General features: G+C 50.2%; 1 protein-coding gene across 1 annotated transcript; it reads right to left on the reverse strand.

Annotated features, from left to right (window-relative positions):
- Positions 1-11810: 11810 nt before the first annotated feature.
- On the reverse strand, positions 11811-23743 carry RGR (retinal G protein coupled receptor). The gene is made up of 7 exons (XM_077124449.1): positions 23665-23743; positions 21366-21522; positions 20158-20279; positions 17915-18068; positions 17229-17346; positions 12465-12578; positions 11811-11957 (listed from the first exon to the last, which is right to left on the reverse strand). The coding sequence occupies exons 1-7, from the start codon at positions 23741-23743 to the stop codon at positions 11811-11813; spliced, it is 891 nt and encodes a 296-aa protein (XP_076980564.1).
- Between the last annotated feature and the right edge of the window lie 2170 nt (positions 23744-25913).

Genomic DNA, 25913 nt, shown 5'->3' on the forward strand with positions numbered 1-25913 from the left:
AAGCTGCCACCCACAGATAGACATACAGGCACCCAAGGATGTGCATGGGGGGTCCTCCTCTGCCTCTGGAACAGGGCTGGAAATCCCCAGTGGGAGATGCAGCTGAGCTCCACAACTCAACCGGGAGGGCATGGGGGAAGGACAAGCAAATTTGCTATGTACTTCTCCACCTTTTTTGGGGGGTGGGGTGGGGAAGAGGTGCATGGTCTGGGATTCGAACCAGGGTCTCCCGCATGAAAGGCGGGCATTCTACCACTGAACCACCCATGCACCCTCTCCTACCATTTTTAAAGCTGTGTTTTCTTGATTTGGCACTTGCCTAATTATTGCAACCCTTTCACCGTATCCTGGAATTTTGAGGAAGATGGCTCTGCCAATTTTTGCTAGTTGTTCAAAAATTATGGGGGGGATCAGGACCCTGGAGCATCTTATGCCACATCTCAGTCACATGGTACATTTTCTGCCCTCATTATTATTGCTGTTTTTTGAGTCATTTAATGTTGGGTTTTCTGTCACCCCCCCAAAAAAAGCATCCAAACTGATAAACTTTTTCAAACCACCAGCAAGTCCTGTCACATGCATCCCTAAAACCACATATCAAGTCTATTCACTTCTCACCGCTATCACTACAGCCAGCCTCACTCAAGACAGAGGCATCTGTTGCCTGGGCCGTTGCCAGAGCTCCTTTTTCACCTTCCATCCCACTGTTGGCCCCTCCAATCTAGTCTTCCCACAGCAGCCAGAGAGCTGTGTTAAAAATAGAAATCTAATCTGGTTATTTTCCTGAAAGAAAGCTTTCAAAGGCTTTCACTTGTTTTTAAAATAAAACCCAACCCCTTTCCTTACCTGCACCCCAACCTGTGGGACACGGGCCCTACCACCTCCCACGGCTTCTCTTCGACTTCTTTGCTCCAGACTCCTGCCTCTTTAAGTTCTTTAAGCAGCCCATGAAGTCCCACCCTGGGGCCTCTTCCTCCAATGCTTTCCCCTTGCATTGCATCCTGTTTCTCACCCTTTAAGTCTCAGCTCAAATATCACCTCCACCGAGAGACCCTTCCTCATCAACCCTCTCGGTTACTTCCTATCTTGTCCCCCATCCCGATTCGTAATAATCCTTTTTATGCGTTTACTTGCTTATTGTGACAAGCCTGAAAGCCTCCTCTGTCCTAGTAGACCCAGACTCACACGTGGGTTCAATGAAGCTTTGCTGCGGCTCTGCCTGAGGAAATCCCCTCGGGAGGCGTTCCCAGCGCGCCACCTGGTGGCGACCGGAGACCTAGCACGGAGCGCCGTGATTCGCAGGCATCCAATTACACACCTTGAAACATTGGCCTGAATCCCAGCTGGCAGGTGGGAGAGACTGGATGAATCCCCCAATCCGCTGGTAGGCGCAAAGGAGAAGCAGCTAGGATCTGCGTTGGCCAAACACACTACAACTTCGGCAGCAGTGGTTCACCCGGGGCTGGTAGCCACGCAGTGCCTCCGCCAGCCCCGGATCTATTGAATCCGAGTCGGCATTTAAGATCCGCAGGTGATTTACGTTCATCTTAGTTTGAGTAGCAAGTGCTGCTCTATAGCACCCTGGATGTGAACTGCCTGCACTGATAATGGAAAAGCACAGGGTTTAGGGGATTGAAATGTGCAGAGGAGTTTGAGAACGGCGCTTTTGAGGATGTTGTGGAGTGAAATGAGATAGTAGATGTGAAACATTGTAGCCAGTAATTGGCATTCAATCATAATTCTATGCATTCCTTTATTGAGTGACGAATAAATAAAATGGGGGGACAGCAAGGAGTAGTGATGAGGTCCCCAGTGGAGGGAATCCAGTATTTATAGAGCAATGTGTTCCCCGGGTGGTTTATGCCACCCCAATGAGTTCATTTTGGTTGGAGTGAAACCAACGGGATGATGAAGAAAAGAACTGGCTCCCCAGGTCATGCACTGAGTAGGTGGCAAATCCTGGATTTACGTCCAGTCCAAGTCTTTCTAACACCCAAACCTAAGTGCTTTCCAAGCTGCCACTCACACAGAAGGACTTGCGACAGCTGCAAGGGACAGCTGTGTGAGGGACACTGAGCAGAGACTCAAAGAAGGCCCTTTGTGGGAGGGCTGGGACGACAGAGGGAGAGCAGGTGTGCAGTGTTGCAACCAAGGGGACAGTCTGAGAGAGGAGCAGCAAGTTTCTTCCAAGAGGATGGCGAAGACTCGGGAGGTTACTTACCTGGTACTTTTTCACTACTTGGTATCTTAGAAACATGCCCCCACCCCCACCCCCATCACCAAATGCCATTTAGTTTTGCACCTGCCTGGGGTGCCTCTACGTGCAATGGAGTTGGAGCATCTTGAGGCTGGCTCTTGCGGCTGGCAGGTCCCTGAGAGTCCCACAAGACGCATAAGAGCCGCGCCCTCCTGTCCGGCAGCCGCAGTTTGCGGTGTGCCCTCAAAGTTGCCTTAGCAAAAGGTGTCACACCCCCACCTGTCTGATGAAGAAGCCGAAGTCAGAGGAGTACAGACACAGACTCCGAGCTCAGATCCTGTGCCCAGAAAGCATTCCGAGGTCTAGACTTTCAATGGTTGCTCCAGAGGCAAAGAAACGGGGAATTTTATGGAGCCGACTGGGAGCCCTTCGGCCTATGGGCAGGCAATTCTGTTTCTCTCGAATATGCGAGATGCAGAATTTCGTCATCATTTGTGTTAGGGATGGACCTCGGGCTTCCATACCAAGAGTTAGCAAAGGAAAGCTTGTCAAAGATTCCACAGGACTCAATAACCCACCACAGGACCATGCCAGGAGACTTCCAGACTCTTCCAAAAGGCACCGCCCCCACCGCTGGCTGGCCAGAAATAATTTATCATTGAGACGACACTGCCACCTTGCGATAGTTTCTAAGTATTGCAGCATCTTAAACCTCAGCTTATCAGATCTCTGCTTTTTCCCTTCCTTTTGCACTTCATTTAACTTTTAGATGTGTGGGTAGACAATACTGATACTGAGATCAGGAATATAAAAGGCGAGGCAGGTACAGTGGGAAGGAGAGCGACCTTGTTTTTTAGCAAATTGAACCAGGAGTCTCTCATGGAGGAAATAGCAGATATCCTATCAATTCCAGGGCAAAGGAGAAGAATAATCAGACCAACTTCCTTACTTTTGAATTTCTTTATCTACATGGAAAATTCACAAAATCACCTCATCTCTAAAAGGGAGTGTAGAGATAGTTTAAGCTACATCTAATTTATATTTACTATTTTTTGCTAATCCATCTGGCAAACAGCCTTTCCCTCCCCAGGAAAATTGTCCCAGGGGGAGTCTCAGGAAGCAGGTTGAGGGGAATGCTCAGGGACTGAGCATGCCTGTAACTTAAGAGACACTTTGGTACTTTATCTGTGAGCTTAATTCAATTGTTTTTGGCAATCACCAGAGCCACCTTTCCCAGTAAGAAGATGGGGTGGCATGAGAGGACATTATTCCATTGTACTTACATTTATTTCTTTGTTAAAGATCTTAACTAAATGATAGAATCAATGACTCTTAGAATGGTAAGAGAGCTTAGAAAGGAGATTTTGTGCTTTTAAATTGGGTTTTATACAGCCCTTGGGATTCTACAGAGGAGCCCCTGGGTATTCTTGGAGAGAAACAGGGGAGGGTAGCACCCCTCTGCCATCTGTTCTAAATAAGGCCTTTCTTAACATCTTGTTTGAAAAACAGTTCGACTTTTGTTAAGTTTGAACTCCTCAATTATTAGAGTCTTCCAGAACCTGAGCAAGCGGAGAGGGCGCTCTGGAGAGGACAGGTCAGTGAAGTACAGACACTCCCCGGGCCAAGGGGTGTGGCAGGGGAGGCAGGGAAGCCAGAGCCAGTCACGCCACGCGAGAACACGAACAGGGACATTTTTCGTGGGTTACATTCCAGGCACAACCATTCTTAGAAATAATGGCGGGCGTTTAGGCTCCCGAGTAAAACCACAGAAAGTTTTTTTTTAAAAAAAGCAAAATCCAGAATGCAGTCAAAATGCACTGTGTGTTGGAAATCATCAGGGAACAATTCTGCTGAAAGGTGATTAAACCAAATGCACAATAATAAAAAAAACAAAAAAAAAACCCCACAAAAAACAAAAGAAGAAAAAAACCAAAAAGATACAAAAGAACAAAAAAAATTAAAAAAATAAACCAAATGCACAAGGGAACTGACTTATTTAGGAGGGAAAAGAGAGTTTTGTTTTGAAGTAGGTGAAGACTGGCAGACTTCCTGAAGGAGCTGTCTTGATAATCTTGATAACCCTTATGCTTGAGCCCACTTTCTTGGACACAGGTGTTCCACAATACTTTTGATTTCTTAGCCATTGTTGGCACCTGGTTTTATTCCCAAATGCCAACAAGAGATGAAGAGACCACAGACGTGTTCCTGAAGTTTCCTGAAACTTCCCATGGTATCCCCAGCATTTTGCACAGTGTCTGATGTATCGTAGCTGTTCATTCAATATATATTGAATGAGCAAATAAGCAAGTGTTAAATGACAGAGACAGGGAAGAGGGGCCAAATGGATACTGGCTTACAGATGAGGAATTGGTTGCCGGAAGGGGGCATTTTCTGGCTCCTGGGGCTTGTCTGGTTTTAGTTGTTCACTAGAACCCACCCCAGAGGTGGCACATCAACTTATTCCTTCGGTGGAGCAGTGATGGCCTGGGCCAGTGGGCTAGGAGTGGAGTGAGGCAGGAAGGGGAGGGTGCAGCTGGCTCCCCAGGCCTCCAGGGAGGGAGCCTTGAACCTCCAGGATCCATGGGCAGAGCTCTGTGGGCGGGGCTCTGTGGTGGGGCTCCATGGGTGGGGCTCAGCGGGTGGGGCTTCGTGGACAGGGCTCTGTGGGTGGGACCCCGTGGGTGGGACTCTGTTAAGTGCTCTGTGGGCGGGGTGGGGGCGGAGCTCTGTGGGTGGGACTCGGTGGGCGGGGCTCTGTGGGCGGGGCTCCAGCAGAGTCTTGATTGCATTCACCATTCTCTTCTGGCTTTTGGAACTCGGGCTTCTCCTTCCAGCTCCTATTCCCCTTTCCCCGAGTGGCGCCCATGCTCCTGGGTGCTGCACTGGGGCTGGGCTTTGGGAGAATTCAGAGCAAGTATGGTGACTGGATGGCATGGGTTGGAGGCCTTTGGTGGGCGAGGGCGTTATGCATTAGGGGATAACAGGGGTGAAAGGCAGAATGAGTCTTAGGTGTGTCCGGGAAAGGGCCCCAGGTGGCGCCCGGGGAGCCAGGGGGAGGCAGGAGAGTGAGGGAGCTGAGGAGGGAATTCAAGAAAATTAGTTCAGGCCAGAAAACAAACCCTCCAAGGAGGCAGATGTAAACTTCTTTCTTGAAATATGTCTTTCTGATTGTAAAAGTGGTACACGTTCATTGCAGAAAACTTGGAAAGTAGAGAAAAGCCCAAATAATTCCAGGAATGAAAATTGTAAATGTTTGGTGTATGTCTTTCCAGAAAGGTACAAACACACGGATAAATATAGATGTAAAATACCAAGTGTGCTGGTTTGAAAGGATTTATGTACCTCAGAAAAGCCATGTTTTAATTTAATCTGTCTTGTGGGAGCAATGGTTTCTTCTAATCCCTATTCAGCCCTACAGGTTAAAAGTGATTAGGTTATCTCCACAGAGCTGTGATTCAGTCAATTGTGGGTATTAAACTTGATTAGATGGAGATGTGTCTTCTCCCATCTATGTGGGTCTTGATTAGTTTATTGGAATCCTATAAAAGAGGAGCAGAGAGAGAGTTCCTTTAGAGAATGACGAGGAGACACCGCAGAGCTGAGCAGAGCCACAAGGCTGAGACAACCAAAGACTCCCCCAGCCAGTGACTTTTGGTGATTCTGAGAGAAGAGAGAAGGATGACAGGACGACATAGCCACCAGAAGCAGAGTCCACCAGCCAGCGACCTTTGGAGATGAAGAAGGAAAACGCTTCCCGGGGAGCTTCATGATGCAAGAAGCCTGGAAAGAAAGCTAGCAGATGCTGCCATGTTCACCGTTTGCCCTTCCAGCTAAGAGAGAAACTCTGCATGTCATTGGGCTCCTCAAACCAAGGTATCTTACCCTGGACATTGCTATAGACTTGTTTTAATTTGGACAATTTCACAGCCTTAGAACTGTAAACGAGCAACTTATTAAATTCCCCTTTTAAAAGCCATTCTGTTTCTGGTATATTGCATTCCGGCAGCTAGGAAACGAGAACCATAAGTAACAATGTATTTTGCCAATCCCCATTGTTAGATAGACTGAAGTCATTCTTTTTCTTAATTTTTTTTTTTAAACATAACAACACACAATGAAATGATTTCTTACGGGGACATGACTTTATGTCTTGGTCTTCAGGAAATCTGAGTTCAGTGGGATCGCCCAGCAGTGTCTTGGTGTCTTGGAGTCTGCACACACAGGCCCACCTCCCTCACTGACCCTTTTCAGGGCCCTTTAACCCAGGATTTGGTTCCCCACAGACTTGGGATCAAACCTTGATGCTTCAACTTACCAGGTATTCTCAGTTTGCTAAAGCTGCTGGAATACAACCCCAGAAATGGGTTGGCTTTTATAAAGGGGATTTTTAAAGTTACAAGTTACAATTCTAAGGCCAGGAAAATGTCCAAATTAAGGCACCAACAAAAGGATACCTTTTCAGAAGAAAGGCTGTTGGCGTCTGGGATACCTCTGTCAGTTGGGAAGGCTGACATCTGTTGGTCCTTTCTTTGCTTCTGGGTTCCACTACTCTCAGCTTCTGATTCCAGTGGCCCTCCCAGCATGTGTGTCTGTGTGGGCTCTGAGCTCTCTCTCCCCATGAGCTCTTTTAAGGACTCCAGTAAACCAAGTCTCACTTTGAATGGGTGGGGTCATATCCCCATGGAAGTGATCGCACAAAAATGTCCCACCCACAGTTGGGTGGGTCACATCTCCATGGAAACAGCCTAATCAAAAAACCCCACCCATAACAAGTCTACACCCACAAGATTGGATTAAAGGAGCATGGCTTTTCTGGGGAAAATAATAGTTTTAAACCAGCACACCAGGCGTGTGCCCTGAGACAATCCCCAACACAATTTTTATCCTGGTTTCATTCTTTTTAAAAAAAATTTATCTATTTTTATTGATATATGTTATATATTCATATACCATGTAATCATCGTAAGTGTACAATCAATAGTTCACAATGTCATCATATAGATGTGCATTTGTCATCACAGCCAACTTTTTTTATGAAAAATAACATACATACAAAAAAACAATAAAATTTCAAAGCACATTGCAACAATCAGTTGTAGAAGAGAATTCAGGGCTTGGTATGGGTTACAAGTCCACCATTTTAGGTTTTTACTTCTAGCTGTACTAAGATACTGGAGAAAAATAAATATCAATATAATGATTCAGCAATCATACTCATTTGTTAAACCCTACCTTCTCTGTATAACTCCATCATCACCTTTGATCCTTCTCCCTCTCTTTAGGGGTATTTTTCATGTTGGAAGGGGCTGTCAATAATATGGGGTAGGGAGATGGAACTAGTTGATGTTCTGGAGAGGCTGGGCCCTCTGCATTTCAGGATTTATCTGCAACATCCCGGGACCCATCTGGAGGTTGGAGGTTTCTGGAAAGTTACCCTAGTCTCTGGAACTTTTATAGAATCTTATCTAGTGCCCTAGGTGTTCTTTAAGATTAGTAGGAATGGATTTGGTTGGGTTTCGGCAAGTTATGTTGGTAGCAATGTCTAACTGAAGCTTGTGTAAAAGTGACCTCCAGGGTAGCCTCTCAATTTTATTTGGACTCTCTCGGCCACTGATATTTTATTTGTTATGCTTCTTTCCCCCCTTTTGGTCTGGATGGTATTGCTGATCCCACAGTGCCAAGGCTAGGCTCATCCCTGGAAGTCCTCTCCCCTGCCTCCAGGGAGACTTTCACCCCTGGATGTCATGCCCCATGTAGGGGGGAGGGCAATGATTTCACTTGCAGAGTTGAGCTTAGAGAGAGAGGCCACATCTGAGCAACAAAAGAGGTCCTCCAGAAGTAACTCTTAGGCATACCTAAATTTAGGCTAAGCTTCTTTGCTACATACATAAGCTTCACAAAAGCAAGTCTCAAGATCAAGGGCTTGGCCTATTGATTTGGGTGTCCCTAATGTTTGACGCAGTATCAGGGGTGTGCTGGTTTGAATCTGTTGTGTACCCCAGAAAAGCCATGTCTTTTAATTCTCATTCAGTATTGCTGGATGGGAACTTTTTGATTATCCATGGAGATGTGACCCATCTAACTGTGAGTGGTAACTTTTGATTAGATGGTTTCCATGGAGATGTGTCTTCACCCATTCAAGGTGGAGTTTGCTTACTGAGCCCTTTAAGAGGGAACCATTTTGGAAATAACAGCCAGAGACCTTTGGAGATGAAGAAGGAAAATGCTCCAGGGGGAGTTTCATGAAACAAGAAGCCTGGAGAGAAAGCTAGAAGACATTGCCATGTGTGCCATGTGCCTTTTCAGTTGAAAGAGAAACCTGAATGTCATCAACGTTCTTAAATCAAAGTATCTTTCCCTGGATGCCTTAGATTGAACATTTCTATAGCCTTGCTTTAATTTGGACATTTTCACAGCCTTAGAACATGTAAACTTGCAACTTAATAAATTCTCTTTTTAAGAAGCCATTCTGTTTCTGGTATGTCACATTCTGGCAGCTTGAAACAAGGAGTCTCCCTGATGGCAAAGTTTAATAGTTCCATATTTTTTCTCCCATCCCTCAAGGGTCTTTGCCAATACTTTCTGATTATCTGCTTAATATATTCTGGGATGTATCCAGGCATTACCTTAAGCTATACAGCTTATATTAAAGGCCCTCATTCTTATTCTGGGCTCCCTGTGTTTGGATTGATTAAATGATCTATCCAGGCAGGTTGAGTTAGATTATGTGCTGCAGGAAATTTAGGTTCTGGGAAAAATAAACCTTTCTTATTTTGGTCCCAAAGAGTAGTTGAGGTTCTAAAATACAGATAAGGTCTTCCTTACCCCTGTATTCTGAATCATCTTAACCCTGACCTGATGGCCCAGTTTCACTTTTGAAAACCAGGATTGGAATTATAGTCTCCCAGGGGTGCTAAGAGGAGTAGGTGAAGCTCTCACCAAATGGGCACCAAATGCCCTGGAGGGCTGGGCTCCACCCCCAGAGTTCCCGATCCTGCAGGCCTGGGTGGGACTCGAGAAAGCGCATTCCCATCAGGGTCACTAAGTCTAGGGGCCACACTTGAGAACTACTGGTCCAGGGCATCTCTGGTCCTCCAACCCAAGGAAACATCATCCCCCAGCAGACAGTCTGAGGCCTGGGACGCCATCCTGGGACCTGGTGGAGCAAAGTGAGCCTCAGGAGTCTGTCCTGAGGTCCTGGTCACGTTAGTGACCTCCTTTGTCTGTCTATCCCAGAGGCACTAAGATGCTTGCAGTGCTGGAGAGCTAGTGGGAAGGAGGGGAGAAACCCTTCACGCCTCCCTCCCTCCCATCATTACTCACAGGGGACTAAAGATTTGGAAAGTGCCTGGAACTATCAGGCAGAAAAGTCAAAGGCGATGATGCTTTCTAAACCCATTGAGGTGGAGGCTCAGGGGCACAGGTGGACTTAGGGCTTCTGACACAAAAAGCCAGAGGATGTGGGTTTGGTCATTCTTGCCTGGTGCCATCTGCTAACACCCAGCTCAAGAGGGAGGCACCCTGAGCCCCTTCACTCCTCCAGGAAACCTCGGAGATGCAGGGCTGGAGCTAAAGGTGCCCTTCACCATGGCCGGCCCCCTGCCTTCCTTCCTTCCTCCTCTGAGCCTAGGTGGGATGTCGGTCCATTGGGCTGGTTCTCCTTCTCTTGGGGACCCAGAGACTGGTTCTTGGGAGAAGCAGACACTGGCCCCTCTTGCTGTGTGTATGTGTGCACTGAGCCTTCTTTACTCTCCACCCTTCTCTCCCTTAGCCTGGGGGTCACCTCCCTTCTCTCCTCGTGCTCTCTTCCTGCCCCATCTGTTGTGGTTTAACACTATTATGGACCCGAGGAAAGATCATGTTCTTAAAGCCAATCCGTCCCTGTGTGTAGACCTGTTGTGGGTGGGACCCTTTGATTAGGTTCTTTCAGCGGACACGTGCCCCAGCTGGTCTTAATCCTCTTACTAGAGCCCTTTATCAGAGCATGGCATGGAGAGAAAGATGCAGAAGCTAAGAGAGACTGAAGACAGAGATAAAGACACAGAAGCTGAGAAAGAAATCCATGACAGAGAAGCCGAAACCCGAAAGCAACGAAGCCCAGGAGAGAAGGGAGAGACCAGCAGGCCCGCCGTGTGCCTTGTGAGTCTCAGATCGCTGGTAGCCAGGCTTCAGGGAGAAAGCATCACCTGTTGATGCCTTGATATGGACATTTCACAGCCTCAGAACTGTAAGCTTGTAAATTAATACATCCTCATTGTAAAAATCAACCCATTTCTGGTATGCTGCATTTTGGCAACTTTAGCAAACGAAAACACCATTTTTAGCTGGTTGATGTCTCTAACGGCGGAGTGAAGGTGGATTCCCAGTAGAGACATCCTAAGGATCCGTGACCAGCATCTCTGGGCCCTGGAGCCCCCTCACTTTCCTGGTGACTGCTCAGCCTGTGTGAGCCCAGCTCTGGCTCAGATACTAGAATTCCCTCCACCCACCCACCCATCCCTCCTCTAGACCCTAAGGCAAGGCTGGGGCCCCTGAGGGCACCGGAGTGACGCCAAGAGTTATGGTCTCCGCAGCACCTGGCTCAGGGCCTGGGCAGCAAAAAGTGCTGCGGAAAAGGCTGCCCTCCTGCCTACCTACACTTCATTTTATAAAATGACTAAGCCGGCCTCCACTCTGTGCACAGACCTATTGTGAGTTCTGTGGGTGGGACCTGATTTTCTTCTGCATCTGTAAAATGAAGAGGCTGGTCCTGGCTGCAGGTATCCCAGATGCTGTTGGCCGAGCCCCTGCCTGTCCCCTCTGTGCACCCCCAGGACGTGTCTGCCTCCCTTCAGTGCCACTGTGTCTCCCCGCTGCAGCCCCAGGGCGGCTGCACCTCCCCCAGCAGACTTTCTCTATGGCCCTCAGTTGCCTGCCAAGGGCTCCCTTTCTCTCTAGATCAGCGGGTCCCGCCCAGGACTGTGCACCTGCCACAGCGGCTACATTTAACTCTGGTGCTGGTGGCTGAGTCTCAGCGAGCACTTACTCAGGCAGGTAGCATTTCAGACCTTCCATGTGGTCATGTTGCCACGACCATCATCACGTGTCACATGTTAGGGAACAGGTGCACAGGCAGAACTGGTCCCTTGGCCCAGATCATGATTTAATATGCAGCATTTGAAGCCTGGAGCCTAAGCCCTGTGCTCTGACTGTTTCCTGGGTAAGATTCCAAGTTCCTGGAGGGCATGGACAGGGCCTCTGCTACAAGCTACATTTAATGGGCATCTTCTGTGTGCATGGTGTGTACACATTATCCTGTTACATCCTTGCAACAACCTCGTGTGCTACACATTAACACCCTTATGTTGGGGTCAGGATGCTCAGTTGACAGATGCGTCTCCTGATGTCCTGCAGCCTCTGGGTGGAGGGTGCTGACCAGCGCTCAGACCCGTCAGACTCCAATGTCCCGGGTCTCTGTGCCCAGACTGGGACCAGGCTCAATGTGGGCAGCAGGGGTGGTGGACGAATGTCTGGGACTTGGCTCAGAGGCTGCTGGGCAGGACTCCCGGTGCAGGTCCGGGGTGGAGCTCTGTCCAGGGGTAGGGGGCTGGGCCCACGCGGCCACACAGGAGGCTCAGCGGGCTCGGTCATGCACGCTGGAGCGGCCTTGGCTCCACGGCCTCGGGAGGCACTGCCAGATGTTCCTGCCGGCTGTCTCCCTCCCCAGGGCATACTGGAGGGCGTTGATTGTGGGCACAGTTTTGGCAATGAGGGCAGGCACCTGTTGGGGAAGAAAAGTCCAGGAAAGGAGCTTGAAAGCCTCTTCCCTTTTCTCTAGTTCCACCTAGAGATTTCCCCCACCCCAGCCCCAGCTGCCACTCATTGGTCCTTGGTCAGAGTCCTCAGCCTTGAAGGCTTCCGTGACCTGTTGGGGGGGCATGCATGGGGCATGGAGCCCCGTGGAAATACACTCCTCCAGGCCCCACACGCTCCCCAACCACCGATCTCAGCCCTGGTCAAAGTGTGCGCTTGTGCACGTACCATCTGGCCATCTGCCCCTGGATCTCACATGGGGCTCAGTCAATGCCAAGCAGCAGCCAGGGGTGGCCCTGGGAGATGAGTTGGGTTGGGCGGGTAGGTAGGGAGTTAAGAGGCAAAATCTCTCTGCGCTATGATTGTTCACAGGACAAAGGAAAGAAACTGACACAGAGGACATAAAGGAGAGAGAAAGCTAGCGTGAGACAGAGACACCGAGGGTTCGAGGTCGGGGTGTGGGACATTGGTGTACCATCTGCAGTCTGGGGGAGATGGCAGTCATGTCTGTGATGGCCGCACACAGGTGCAGGAGGGCATAGGGGCCCCAGCCGAGCAGCAGCGTCCTGCCCGGCAGCCTGGTGTTCACCTGGGGGGAAAACAGCACAGGAGGCACTGCCTTGCCCAGAGCGGCGGGCAGCTCTGGGGCTCCTGGGAGACCAAGCAGGTCAGGGCTCAGCAGAGCTGGTGGCAGAAGCCAGAGGCCAGGGAGGGGCTGAGCCCACAGAAGGGCTCAAGTAGGCCTTGTCCCAGGGTGGGATGGGGGCGCCAGGACTTTGCTGCCTTTTAAGGCTGTGTGACCCTAAGCACGTCCTTTAAGCTGACTTGGCCTCAGTTGTCTCACCTGTAAAATGGCCTGATAAAACCTGACTTGTCTGGAGGCAGGGACTGGACCCTGTGATGAGGTTCTTTCCAGGTATAGGCCTTTTAATGGGGAATCTTAGGCTCGGGAAATGGGGGGCAGTGGATGAGGGGCCCAGGCTGAGCTGTCCTCAGATTTCCTTCCCAGGATGCATCTCTTTATCAGCAGCTGCAGCCACCTGGTGAGATCAACTTGTCCTGGGTTCAAAGGGGCTGTTTTCCCCCTGTGTGAGATACCCCCCAGGGAGCAGGGCAGACCCCCTAATTGGAGAGGCCATGTTACCGTCTCAAACCACAAGGGGGCGCATGGCTTGCAATCTAATTTCAGGGTAGAAGTTGCCACGTACGCTTACAAAAATTTTAATACTAAAAATCCGTGCTATTTTCTTACTGACATGTCTCTTTAACAAAGAAGGCCATTTAAGTGGAAGGAACGCATTTTCCTTGTGGAACAATTACTTATTTCAATTTGGGATTTTAAAAATATGTTGATGGAGGGATAATTTTTTCCCTTGAATTGTCCCTCATTCGAAAATAGAAGGGTCTTGGCACTGGTGAAGGGACTCCTGGGGAGAAGCTGGGGCCAGTGGAGAATCTGATCCCTCAGCTGAGAAAGAGTCTCTTCTGTAGAAGCTGCTCTGGGCACAGCTGGTAGTTTAAAAGTCAAACCAGAAAAATTATAATATCATGATGGCAGTTTTATCTCCTTGGGTCTTAAACCTGAGAATAAATGTGAGAACTTCAGACCACCAGATAGGATTTGGGATGAGTAGTGTGGAGCTGGTGGCCTGGAGAACTGATTCTGATTCTAAACACAAGTCTTGTTTTCCTTCTGTGACTTCAGAAGAACATAGGTCTTCAGCTAAAACTGGCTTGAATGAGTCTTTTTTCCAATTCACAGGAAAAAAAAATGAAGTAGCAGGTTATATGTCTCAATAAAAGGGGTATTTCTTTTGTGCATTATGATTGACAGCTGGGCAATCCAAACCAGGTTTGGATCTGACTTTGAACTTCTGAGCAGCCTGGCTTGTGTGAATTGCCTAACTAACCCCTCTCAGTCTCGATTTTCTAGTCTGCGACATAGGCATAATAAAATCTTCCTCAGAGGGTGATTGCAAAGATGAAATAGCATAATGTTCATAAAATAATTTTAGTATCTGTGTTTTGAACCTTTGCCACTTGTAATGATTCATCTGCTAGAGATTGCCCGGGTGATAAAATTACAAAACAAATTATAGTAAGTGAATAATAATTCAGAAATTTGGAAATGGCCTGAAGAGCTTATTCTTTTCCACTTTATGGATAAAGAAACTGAGACTTAAAGAAGTTAAATATTTTGCCAGCAGCTACACAGCTGGTAAGAGGCAGAGCTGAGATTTCTGCCAAGGATGGTCACTAGGAAGTCTGTCTTCTTAGCCATCATACTGCAGGCTCCTTCCCTAAAGGACTAAGGGAGCAGCAATGCAATCACACAAATGAAGATTTTTGAGCACTGTTAACCTGTTCAGTTTCATATGCCACTGGTTTTTGATGATCATGGTAGATATTGGGGAACATTCAAGATGCTGGGCAATCAGTAGTGTGGTACAGATGAAAATGTGCCAAGCTAGGATTAAAGACAACCTCTTGCAAAAGGAGTTTAATCTATTCCAGTTTGTCCCAGTGTCTATTTCAGAACACATTTCCAATTTGGCACCCTGAGCCAACCAATCGAAAAATGAAAGGAACAAACAAACAAAAAATAGGGTAGTAGTCCCAAGCTCAAATGTTAGGTGAGCACTGAATACCCACATCTTCCTCCTGGAGAATGACATTTTCACATCATTTTAATACAGGGTCTAAGAAGAACTGCAGTTAACTGTGGATTGCATTAAACTTTAACCCAGAGTTCCCCAAGGTTGTGTGACCCATGTGGCCTCTCTTCCTTTTAAAGCATAGTAATACCTTGGGGAATACCAGAGCTCGTCAGAGGTCTGTTCGGTTCTGTGGTCCATTCTTTAAGGAGTTCCTTTCTTGGGCAGTCACTCTAAATGAAAGAGCTTGCCCTATTTCTTTAAGCCTCTGAGTAAAAAGTATGGACATGAGTCTGAAAAACTTGTCATTTACTGCCCTGATGGGAGGAACAGATGAGCATATGTGAACATTTAGTTCCCTGATTAGTCCCATCTGTGTTTGAGCCAGCCATAGCTGATGGGGACGGAACCTTTGCATGGGATCATGTCGCCATTGCCATCCCATGGAAAGTTGAGTCTCACAAAGTTGCCAGGTAATGAAATACTTTAAGCCAGTTGGGTCATGTTGCCCAAGGTTAAGTCACATTACACAAGGAACCATCCGACATCAACAGAATTCCTTTTGAAAATATCCATCTTTCTCTGGGAAAGAATGATTGTCTATATCCTTTTGCCTACTGTTGACATCTGATATTTTCACTCACATGTTACTTATAAATGAAGCACTCAGTCTCTTCGGTAAACAAATTCATGAAATTCCTATGTGCAATTCTTATTGGGATGGACGTTAAATCTAGAGTGGGCTGTGAAAATAACATACAATGGTGTAAGTTCTTTGATGTACAGAAAATAAATGCACAGGGGAAAATGAAACTAAAAATCTCTTCTTTCTCTGTGTTCCAATGATTACTTTAAATAATTACTTTAAAAATAGAACCATAGAATTTTAAACCTGGAAAGGATTTTAGAAATCCTGTGCCCAAAGCCCTCCTTCACAGATATCAGTTCCACACAGCTCATTTGTGAAAGAGCTGGGGTGGGAGGTCAACTCTCTCTGTCCAGTGCTCTTTCTCTTAAACTCTTTTCTTCTCATTTAAGGATCCTTTTAAGGAGCTACTTTCTTGGGCAGTCACTCCAATGAAAGAGCTTGCACCATTTCTTTAAGACTTTGTGTTGCAGCAGCAGGCAAGCCGCGTGCATGTTGTTCTCAGCTCTCTGGCTCTCCTGCCCTCTCTATCACCCAGTGGAGGTTGCTCCCTGTTGACAGCCCTCCATTTTGCCCCCTTTTCTGCCCTTCTGCTCTCCCCTTCCACTTCAAAAGCACTTATCTTTGGAAATACATGTGTGCACTTTCCAAGCAGTCTGGGACACAGAGGAAGACGACTCTGGCCTTAGAGGGGTTTTTCCAGAGCACTTGAAATTTCCCCAAGGGTTTGGAAGGCTGGCGCACTAACCGAAGGTAAGTTGCCATCCTCTCTGTCTTTCCAGCCTGCTCTGTGTTCCTGTGCTCCATTAATATAAGGACATTTTGAAATAAGGGCAGCAAGTCCATCTGGAGAACTTGTCAAGTCCTTGGAAAGATTAAATGTAATGGTCTTGATGGAATCCTGCAGGCAGCCACAGCTCACAGGGCGGTGGGATCTGCATAAGCCTGAGCAGTCCTTATGGTGCCTCCCCCAGCCTTCCCCAGCCTCCCCCAGCCTCCCCCAGCCTCCCACAGCCTCCCACAGCCTCCCCCAGCCTTTCCCAGCCTCCCACAGCCACCCATAGCCCCTCACAGCCTCCCACAGCCTTCCCCAGCCTCCTGCAGCCTCCCCCAGCCTTCCCCAGTCTCCCACAGCTTCCCACAGCCTCCCACAGCCTCCCACAGCCTCCCCCAGTCTCCCACAGCCTCCCACAGCCCCCTACAGCCTTTCCCAGCCTCCCACAGCCTTCCCCAGCCTCCCCCAGTCTCCCACAGCCTCCCACAGCCCCCTACAGCCTTTCCCAGCCTCCCACAGCCTCCCACAGCCTCCCACAGCCTTCCCCAGCCTCCCCCAGTCTCCCACAGCCTCCCACAGCCCCCTACAGCCTTTCCCAGCCTCCCACAGCCTTCCCCAGCCTCTCCCAGTCTCCCACAGCCTCCCACAGCACCCTACAGCCTTCCCCAGCCTCCCACAGCCCCCTACAGCCTTTCCCAGCCTCCCACAGCCTCCCCCAGTCTCCCCCAGCCTCCCCCAGCCTCCTCCAGTCTTCCCCAGTCTCCCACAGCTTCCCACAGCCTCCCACAGCCTCCCACAGCCTCCCCCAGTCTTCCCCAGTCTCCCACAGCTTTCCACAGCCTTCCCCAGCCTCCCACACCCTCCCACAGCCCCCCACGGCCTTCCCCAGCCTCCCACAGCCTCCCACAGTTTCCCCTCCCCCTAGTTTTGCCCAGCTCCCTGCAGCCTCCCTCAATTTCCCCCAGCCTCCCCCAACCTTGGTGATCCCCAGCAACGGGCTGCAACTAAATATTCCAGCCCTAACATCCCAGGGCTCCAAGAAAGCTAGATTTGCTCCTGGTCATTGAAAGCACAGAGATCTCCTGGTTGCAGCCGCATCATTCACTGTCCCGTGTCACTGTTAGGGACAGAGAGGGCTCTGCGTTGTAGGATCTGGGTCCTTACCTGGAGATGGCTGCTCTTTTTAAGCTTCTGCTCCAGCAGCCAACAGGAGGTGAACGTGACAGAGAGGGGCAGGATGAAGTTGAAGAAGGCCACGGTGAACAGGAAGCTGGTGGAGTTCCTGCGGGCAGAGGGTCGGCTCTCAGGCTGCTGGACCCTCGCCCCTGATCAGCCTCTGGTCCGGATGAGACTCTGAGACAGCCGGGTTTGGAGAACCACCCCCATCAGACATGCCCTTGGAGGGTGGAGGTCGGGGGGAGGTCCTCGTGGCCTCCAGGAACCAGGCAGCTGAGGCAAGGAAGAGTCTCCTGCAACGCGCCTGCTCACCAGGGCTCAGCCTGCTCTCCGGACGTGTCCCCGCTCTTCTGCTTGTTCCCCAAGCATGGAGACTGGGACACTGTCGCTTGGGAAGTCCAGTCATCAAATAGAGGAGATGTTAGTGGACCAAGAAGACAGGGGATTCAAGAAAGTGGTCCCGGTACAAGGATTTGAAGGGGATCTCGGAATGGAAAGGAAACTGGAGACTGTGTCACAGAACATACAGTTGAAGGAACCTCAGAAGAGCCTGGGAGAGGGGTCCCTTTGGGTATGGTCAGGGGGTTGTGGGAGGAGGCTTGCCTCAGAGAGTGGAGATTGTCTGGCAAAGGTTGACATCTCTCCATTTGGATTTTCAGCCCCTCGCACCTCACCTGTCCCCCCTGGAGTAGCCCAGGGTGCAGCATGTCCCCAGTGGCTCGTAGTCATAGTGGCCCCAGCCCAGTAGGGGCAGCGCTGCCCAGAAGACAGAAGACAGCCACACACAGAGCACCAGGCAGCCGGCCGTGCTCCAGGCCAGTTGGCTTCCTGCACAGAACAGAGGGGGCCGAGGGGCCGGGAGGAGGAGAGAACCAGGCACGATGAAAAAGAATGGACTTTGTGGCCATGCAGCCAAATCTCAGCTCTGATGCTTAATAGCTCAGTGTCTCAGACAGTTCAGGGGCCTCTCTGACCCTCAGTGTTCTCTTCTGCAGAAGGGGGGTGCCAGGTCCCGCCTTCGATGATTGCGATGAAGAATGAAGGAAACACTGGGTGGGAAATGACCCCCAGCAGATGTTTTGAATCATCTTCATCAGAGGATGGGGAGAAGGAGGTGGTGGCAAAGAGATAGATGTGTTCCTCAAAGCTGAGGCTACGGAGAAGCATGTGCAGGAGTTTGGATGAGGCTCACTGGGGAGGGCAGGGGCAGGCTGGACTTAGCCCTCTCTTCAGCTCTTACTTGGAAACATGACAGTCTCTGCTTCCAGGGCAGTCTCTTGCCTCTCTTGCCTCAGGCTTGGGGCCCATCTCATGGGCAGTGACAGAGGCTGTGTTGCAGCAGCCACTTTTGGCATGATTGGGTCTCCCCGACCTGGCTTCCTCCACATCCTCTACTCCTGAGTCCCTTCCCGACACGTCCACTCTGCGGCCCCTTCAGAATCCCTTTCCCAGGTACCCAACTCTGTTCTGTAGACATGACCCCACGGCAGCGGACAGGACCCCAGCCGCAAAAAAGCATGTCTCCCACTTCCTTCATTCTGACACTGGCTGTCCATGAGTGCAGCCCCAGATTGTGCAATAACAAATATAACAAATAGCAGATATCCATTTTGCCCGAGGCTACCCAGGAATGGAGTTAAGTACAGGAACTGAGACCTCCTCCAGCCCTGGCTCCAGGCAGCTCCCCCAGGTCCCTCCCATACAAGAAGGGGCTTTGCTCTCGAGGCCCCTGCAGAGGGGCAAGTGGGGCGGGGGGGCTGGGACTGGGATGGAGTGGTGGCAGAGGGGTTCTGAGACAGGAGGAGGGACCAGGAAGGATAACCTCGTAAATGATAAGAACAAAGGCGTTTGGTGACCTGGAGGGAGGCGCCTGCTAGGAGAGCCCCACGTGGGTCAATGACTTTGTGGCCGGGAGGGTACCGAGGCAGAGCTGCAAACTCCATGGGGGCTGTGCCCAGGTGGCGGCCCTGCAGGAGTGGACCCCGCAGCCACCACACGGGGCAAAGCCAGGGCGCAGGACTTGGGGCTCCGGAGACGAATGGAGCACCTTCCTGCCCCTCTCCAGGCCACACCAGAACCTTGCTCTGTCCCTACTAGCTGTGTGATCCAGAGCAAGCTACTTAACTTCTCTGTGCCCCTGCTTCCTAATCTGCAAACTGGGGAGGGGGTGTTGCTGTGAGGGTGAGCTGAGCCACGGCTGCCCAAGTATATTTCCACACCCCATGTGGTGGGCAGAGACCCTTGATGGTTGATAGATGAACTTGTTTTAGCTTCAATAGTTATTACTTTAATGTATATTAAACTTATGTTATTTCTGTGATTTCGTGGGTACTGTTAACAATTGGACTAAAGTACATATTCAAATGTTTTAAAAGTGAGTCACTTTAAAGAAAAATCTCAAGTAAATAAACAGAGCAGGTGGTCCATTGATATGGACAAAGTTCTGAAGATGCCATGTAATGACCCAGCTTGGGAAACCTAGAGCTACTACAACCTTCATCAAACATCAGCATAATCCTGGGGCAGGTGCCCAGCTACCCACACACCCCTCCCCCACCTCCCTGCCCCTCAACATTTCACATCTGCAAGGGCATTTTCTGCATCCATGTCTCATTTGATTTCTAAAATAAAACTGGTCTTGGTTATATAACGTATCCTATAGAGGAGGAGACTAAGGTTCAGAGAGGACCACTGACCTTCCTGAAGCTGCAGTGATAGCACAGGTAGCATTTCCAATGTGTGCCCTTACACGTCTCTGCACACTCTTGCACCCTCCTTTCCTTCTTGAAATGAGTGCCCCCACCCAACCTTCGTGCTCCCTCATACCTGCCTGCAGCGCCCCCATCCCCAAACACCCTGAGCAGACCTTCGCCCTGACCACCACCCACTGCTCTGCTCTGGGAGCCCAAAGACATACGGGTGCAGTGGTGGTGACAGCGCTCCCAGGCAATGGCTGCACTGTTGGAGATGCTGGCCAGAGCTGTTGCAAAGCCCTGGAAGCCGTGGGCCTGGCAGCTGTCCGAGCCGTAGGGCCAGCGCCTATGGGTGACACCGGGCACCAGTTAGCCTCTGCCCTTCTCCCACACCCACCGAGCCACAGCTTGGGCAGCGCATTTGTGAAAGCCCAGGGCTGAGGGCTTTATCTGTGCTTTCCTATGAGGGACCCGAGACCATAGATCTCAAGGTGCCAGACACGAAGTTCGGCTAGAGGCAAGTTTTCTAGACTGTGTCTCTACAGCCCTACAGTGGGATTAAAGGATGTCCCTGTGTGATCACAGGGAGTGGTGGGGAGGGCCCTCAGACCTCATTGGCGTCTGCTGGGGAAACCGCGGCTCAGAGAGGCCACAGTATTGGGCTGAGGTCACATAGCAGATGAAGGCAAAGTCGGTGGGTCGTCCCTGGCCTCCAAACTCTCAGCCCCACGGGCCAAGTGAAGGTCAAGTCTACAGGTGCCCTATCAAGCAGAGGCAGGAGGGTATCAGGGCAATGAACTGGGGGAAGAGGAGCCCTCACTGTCCCCACGAGCTGGTCAGCCCTGGGCATTACCCACAGATGGGCTTGAGCCTCAGTGTGCAACGCCCAAATCCAAAACAGGAATGCTTAGTCTGTTTAAGAAAACAAACTTGCAAACACTTCTCAAGGCCATGCTGGAAGACCCTGGTTTGCTCAAAATAGGCCTTAATACTTTGCAAAACCCATTTTTGTTCTACCAAGCACCCATTTAGGGCTTATTGCATGCTAGGCATTGCTTTAAGTTATTTACAAATAATAACAAGTCAACACTCTCAACCACCCATATGCGCTGGGTAATTATATCCAATTTAGAGAAGAAGCTCTGAGCTCAGGAGTGAAGACAGAAGGGTTCAAATGTAGGCAGTCTGGTTACAGGTCCATGCTCTTAATTCCTACAGTATGATTTAATTTGAGCAACTCCTGCATCCCAGAAATCAGCTGCAGTTCTTTAGGGACAGTCTGGAATTTGGATTTAGCCTGCCCATCCTCCACCCTGGGGGCAATCTCCTGCACATAGGAGGAATGCCATTGGCATAGCCACCCAGGGCTGCTGTTCCCAAAAGAGGTAAGATTCCAGCTGGGGTGGGGGGCAGGAGGGAGGGTGGTCGGTACCCGAGGAGGCTGGACGTGGCTGCGATGAGCGCATTCAGGCTAATCCCACTGTCCGCCAGGGCCAAGCTCAGCACCAGCAGGCGTCCGGGACTCCGCAGCTCTGGGCTCTTGCAGAAAGAGAAGATGGTCAGGCCGTTGAGGGTGAGGCCGGAGAGAGCTGAAAGAAAGGGTGGGGGCCGCATCAGGGCTGCCCGGGCTCAGAACCTTGGGTGGATGGAGCCCCAGCAACCAGCTCCTTTCACACCCAATGACCTTCTCAGCACCCTTCGTCTAACATCTACGGACATTGACCGGTGCTTGGGTACAGAAGCCACAAGACATCTTGTCCTCTACCAAGTCCCAGTCTAATGGGGAAGACGGATGGGCAGGGGAATTAGCACAGCACAGCAGGCTCATGTACGACAGTATAATTTATCCCCCACCCCCCAGCAGTTGTCAGGTGCCAGGAATCATGCTAACCATTCTACAGGGATCACATCATTCAATCTTCACCCGATAGTATCTTCCCCATCTACAGTTGGGAAACTGAGGCTCAGGGAAGTTGGCTAGGTATTTCATATAAATGACATTATACAGTGCTGGTCCGGGTGTGCCCTGCTTATGTCACTCAACGTCAAGTCTTCAAGGCTCTTCCATATTGCATCATGTCTCAGAACTTCGTTCCTTCTTAGGGCCGAATAATATTTCTTTGTGTGTCTGTACCACAGTTTATCTGGTCATCTGTGGATGGACACCCGGGCTGCCTCCATCTTTTGGCTGTTGTCAATAATGCAGCTATGAGCATTGGTGTACAAGTATTTGTTTGACTCTGTTTCCTAGCAAATTCGTAGAGATGGAAGACAGATGTTGCCAGCGATGGAGATGGGGAGAAGGGGGATCTATTACTTGGTGGGTATAGAGTGTGAGTAAATTTTAGAAAATTTGTAATAAAATCTCTAATAATAATAATAATAAAGAGATTGTGGGAAAATAAAAAGAAAAAAATAGAAGGAGGCTAACTACTAACTTCCCTGAACACAGCCAGGAAGTGGTAGAGCTGGGACTAGAACTCAGGTCTATCTCATTCCAAAATGCCTGCTTTTCCCACCCAGGGATGTGGAAGCAATGGCAGGAAGCGCTTGGGCTGGAGGAGGTGGTGTTAGAGCTGGGGGCTGCTGGGGCCAAAGGCAGGGAAGCATGCTTGAAGGGAGAAGTCTCCGGCAGCAGAAGACCTGCCCTTGACTTCTGGTTTGACCACTCATTCACTGTCCCTGAAGCTCTCCGAAGCTTGGCTTCTGCCATCTAAAACAAGGAAAAGGGAAGGATCCTGCCTTCAAAGAATGCAGGAAGAACATTCCAGAAAGAGGAAACGTGCAAAGACATGAAGTGGTAAGATTGCATGGCAGGCTTGGGGACCTGGAGAGATGCTAGATTGTAGAGTTCTTAGGAGAGAGGCAAAGAGACTAGACTCCCCCCACCTCACACCCAGGTCCCACGGGTCCACTGCCAGTTCTCGATGGATAAGAAAAATGTGCCGCTTATTTCTCTAGAGTCACTTCTAATGAGGGCTGGCTTTCCCATCAACCTGGGCTTGGGCTGGTCCAGCCACCTTGGTTTATCCTGTCTCCAGTTCTGGCCTCAGCAAGCATCCTGGGGATTCTGGTTGGAGGCAGGTGCATCACGGATGCAGGTGGAAAGGCTTAGGGCATATGGAATGGGTGTGACGATAAGAATGATGAGGTTTTAGGGGGTGGGAGGGAGTAAACTTCAATTCCCCAGTGTCTACCTAGGCAGGCACTTTGTATCCTGATCCCATTGAACCTTCTCAACAATCCATTTAGAACGGCAGGGCACTGGAGGTCAGAGAGCTGACGTGCCTTGATTACAGTCACACAGAGAGCAGGTGGCAGAGCCAGGGCTTAAACCCACACCTGTCTGTCTCCAGAGCGTTTCAAAGGCTTTAGCTTATATGGGATTCTTTGCAGGATTTCCCAGAGAGCGGATTAAACTTTCCCTAGCTGGAGGGCCATGAGAAGTTCTGAAGTTCTTGGTCCTCTCTCCGGCAGATGTCTCCCATCTCAATGTTTCTGCCTCCCTGATCTTGCAGGCCTTCTCTGTTTTAGCTCCCAGCCCTTGTGCCACACCCTACAAGTACAGCCAACCAAACAGCCTGTGGGTCGAGGCCCAGGGAGCAGGTGGCCAGGAGCACAGCGTACCCTGGCTGGGATCAGGGTCCTCTCCTTGCTAGCTCCAACTGCTGTGGCCTGGGTTCTGCAAACCCGCCGGGCTTCTACAGCACCCCACATCCTGCCTGGCTCACCTTCCACCAGCAGCACAGTCCCCACGGTGAGCACCTCGAGCTCCCCGAAGCCGGTGGGCAGAGCCCTAGACGGTGCCATCCTTGCCTTCACTCCGGCTGGCCCAGCTCTTCTCTGGCTCGCCAAAGCCAGACCCTCCTCTCTTTAAAGGGCCATTGTGCTCGCTGGCACAGGCAGGTTATTACACTGCCCCTCTGGCTGCTTTTTGCTGCCTCCCCCTCTAAATAATCTTTTCAGCCTAAGCAGAAAGAACTCATTCACTGGTTGAACAGCACAGCCTTTGTGAAGTCAGGATGGAGTCCGGACTCACTCACTTCAGCCCCAGTGGGCAGGATTAAGGACCAAGAATCCAAATCGTGTGTGGCTGAGAGCCGAATAGGAAAAGAGTTGCATAATCAAAAAAGGAGGGGAGTGAAGGAGGGATTTGGGCTGCAGCTATTCTTGAGAATGAGGTAGGAGCCAGGTCCTTCTGGTTTTGTAGGGGCTAACAAGCCGAGCACAAGCATGGATGTGTATCTGAGTGTATTGTGTATATGTGTATCTGTGTTTCTGCGTGTGTGTATTTGTGTGTGCACATTGATTGTCTGTGTGCATGTGTGTGTGTGAAAGCACATGCGTGTGCTCACAGAACATCGAGGGAAGTGTTGGAAAGTCATCTGGTGTCACAGAAAGAATCCCAACTGGACTTGAGCCTGGGGTTCTGGTTCTGAATCTGCCACTGACTGGCGAGACTCCCTGGGGTGGGACCACTGGGCACTTCTTGGTTTCTCCCTTTGCAGTGTAAGAATTCCTTTTTTTCGTAGCCTGTAGGAGTCTCGGTTAGAACAACACATCTGGATATAGGCTGCAGGGTTGCACGGCCTGTCCCCATAGGGCACTTGAGCTACACAAGCATAAAGATTCAAGAGCCACTGTCCTGGCTGCCGGAGGGGCTGTTGTCTTCTTGGAAGTGATCCTAGGGTCCTCTAAGGGCCCCTCTGGCTTCTGCAAATGAGATCCTGGAACAAGTGATGCACTGGCTCGTGGCAAAATTTACAGCAGGAAACACTGATGTACAGCAGCTGAACTCATTTTTAGATAAAGGAACCAAGCCCTGGAGAGCTATTAGCAATCTGGCTGGCGCCTATTGCACACTGCCGTGGACCCGTGCAGAGCTAAGGTTTGTTCGTGTGCTCTTAGGATGACCATACAGACACCACGGATTGGATACTATTATCCTTTCTGTTTTCAGTGGAGGAAACTGAGGCTCAAAGTGGTTAGAAATGGGACTGAGATCCCCTCTGATTCCTGGAGGGAGACGGGACAAAGCCAGATCTCCTGTCCTCCGCTTCCAGCACTTTTTGTTGGTGTCTTCTGACTCCCTCCAGCCAAGCAACTCATCTGATCCCAGGAATGCTTGCCCATTTGCTCTGCCTTTCTTATAAGGTCCCCACTTACATCCAAGCCTAACCCCTCCCAGGTCCAGCGTCGGCCTGCTGCCTGCAGGAGTCTTCTCAGTGACTCAGTCACCACAGAGCCTTCCTTGCCCTTTCCTATCCAAATCTTGTATTTTTGGTCTAATATGCATGTCTCAGGCTTTTTCCCACACTTTCAAGGGTGCAAAAGGCCTCATGAGAGAAAAGGAAATGGGAGAGGGCTGAGAAATAAGAGCAGAGTTCAACGAGGCAGAGAAGAGAAGGCAGGCACCTTTGATGGATTCACTGGTCATAGACAAAGACACAGTTATAGGAATGGGCAGGGTTGGTTTTCTGGTTTGGGGACGAAGAGGTACAGCTGGAAGTACTGAGAAATCACAGTGGAAGGACAGGAAGAGAGGGGGGGATGGAGACCAACATTTATTGGGTGCTGATACTGTGAAAACAGGCCTGGCCCAGGGCTAAGCATATCACCTGTGCACCAGGAGCCCAAGGGGCTGAGCCTCGGCCACACCTCGCTCCACATCCGTGCTTAGACCCATGGGCAGGAGGGACTAAGGAGTCTTCTGAAAGAGCCAGCAGAGCCAGGAATGGCAGGGTGGAGCCAAGAGCATGCCTTGGCGTTAAAGTTGCAGGGGTCTTAGGTGGGGTTTGGGGGGGTGAGGTTGGGAGTGGGGGGCAAGATGTAAAAAATGGAAGAGCCTTCTCTAAAAACTGTGAGCCTGACACATCAAGGAGCGGGTGTTCTCTGAAGTCCCATGGGGATGGGGAGGAGCCCTGCTTCGGCCTTGGCTCAAAGGAGGCAGCAGGCACTGCAGACTGGGATGGTTCCTGAG

The sequence above is a fragment of the Tamandua tetradactyla genome, chromosome 13, assembly GCF_023851605.1.
Source record: "Tamandua tetradactyla isolate mTamTet1 chromosome 13, mTamTet1.pri, whole genome shotgun sequence".
Classification (NCBI taxonomy): Eukaryota; Metazoa; Chordata; class Mammalia; order Pilosa; family Myrmecophagidae; genus Tamandua; species Tamandua tetradactyla.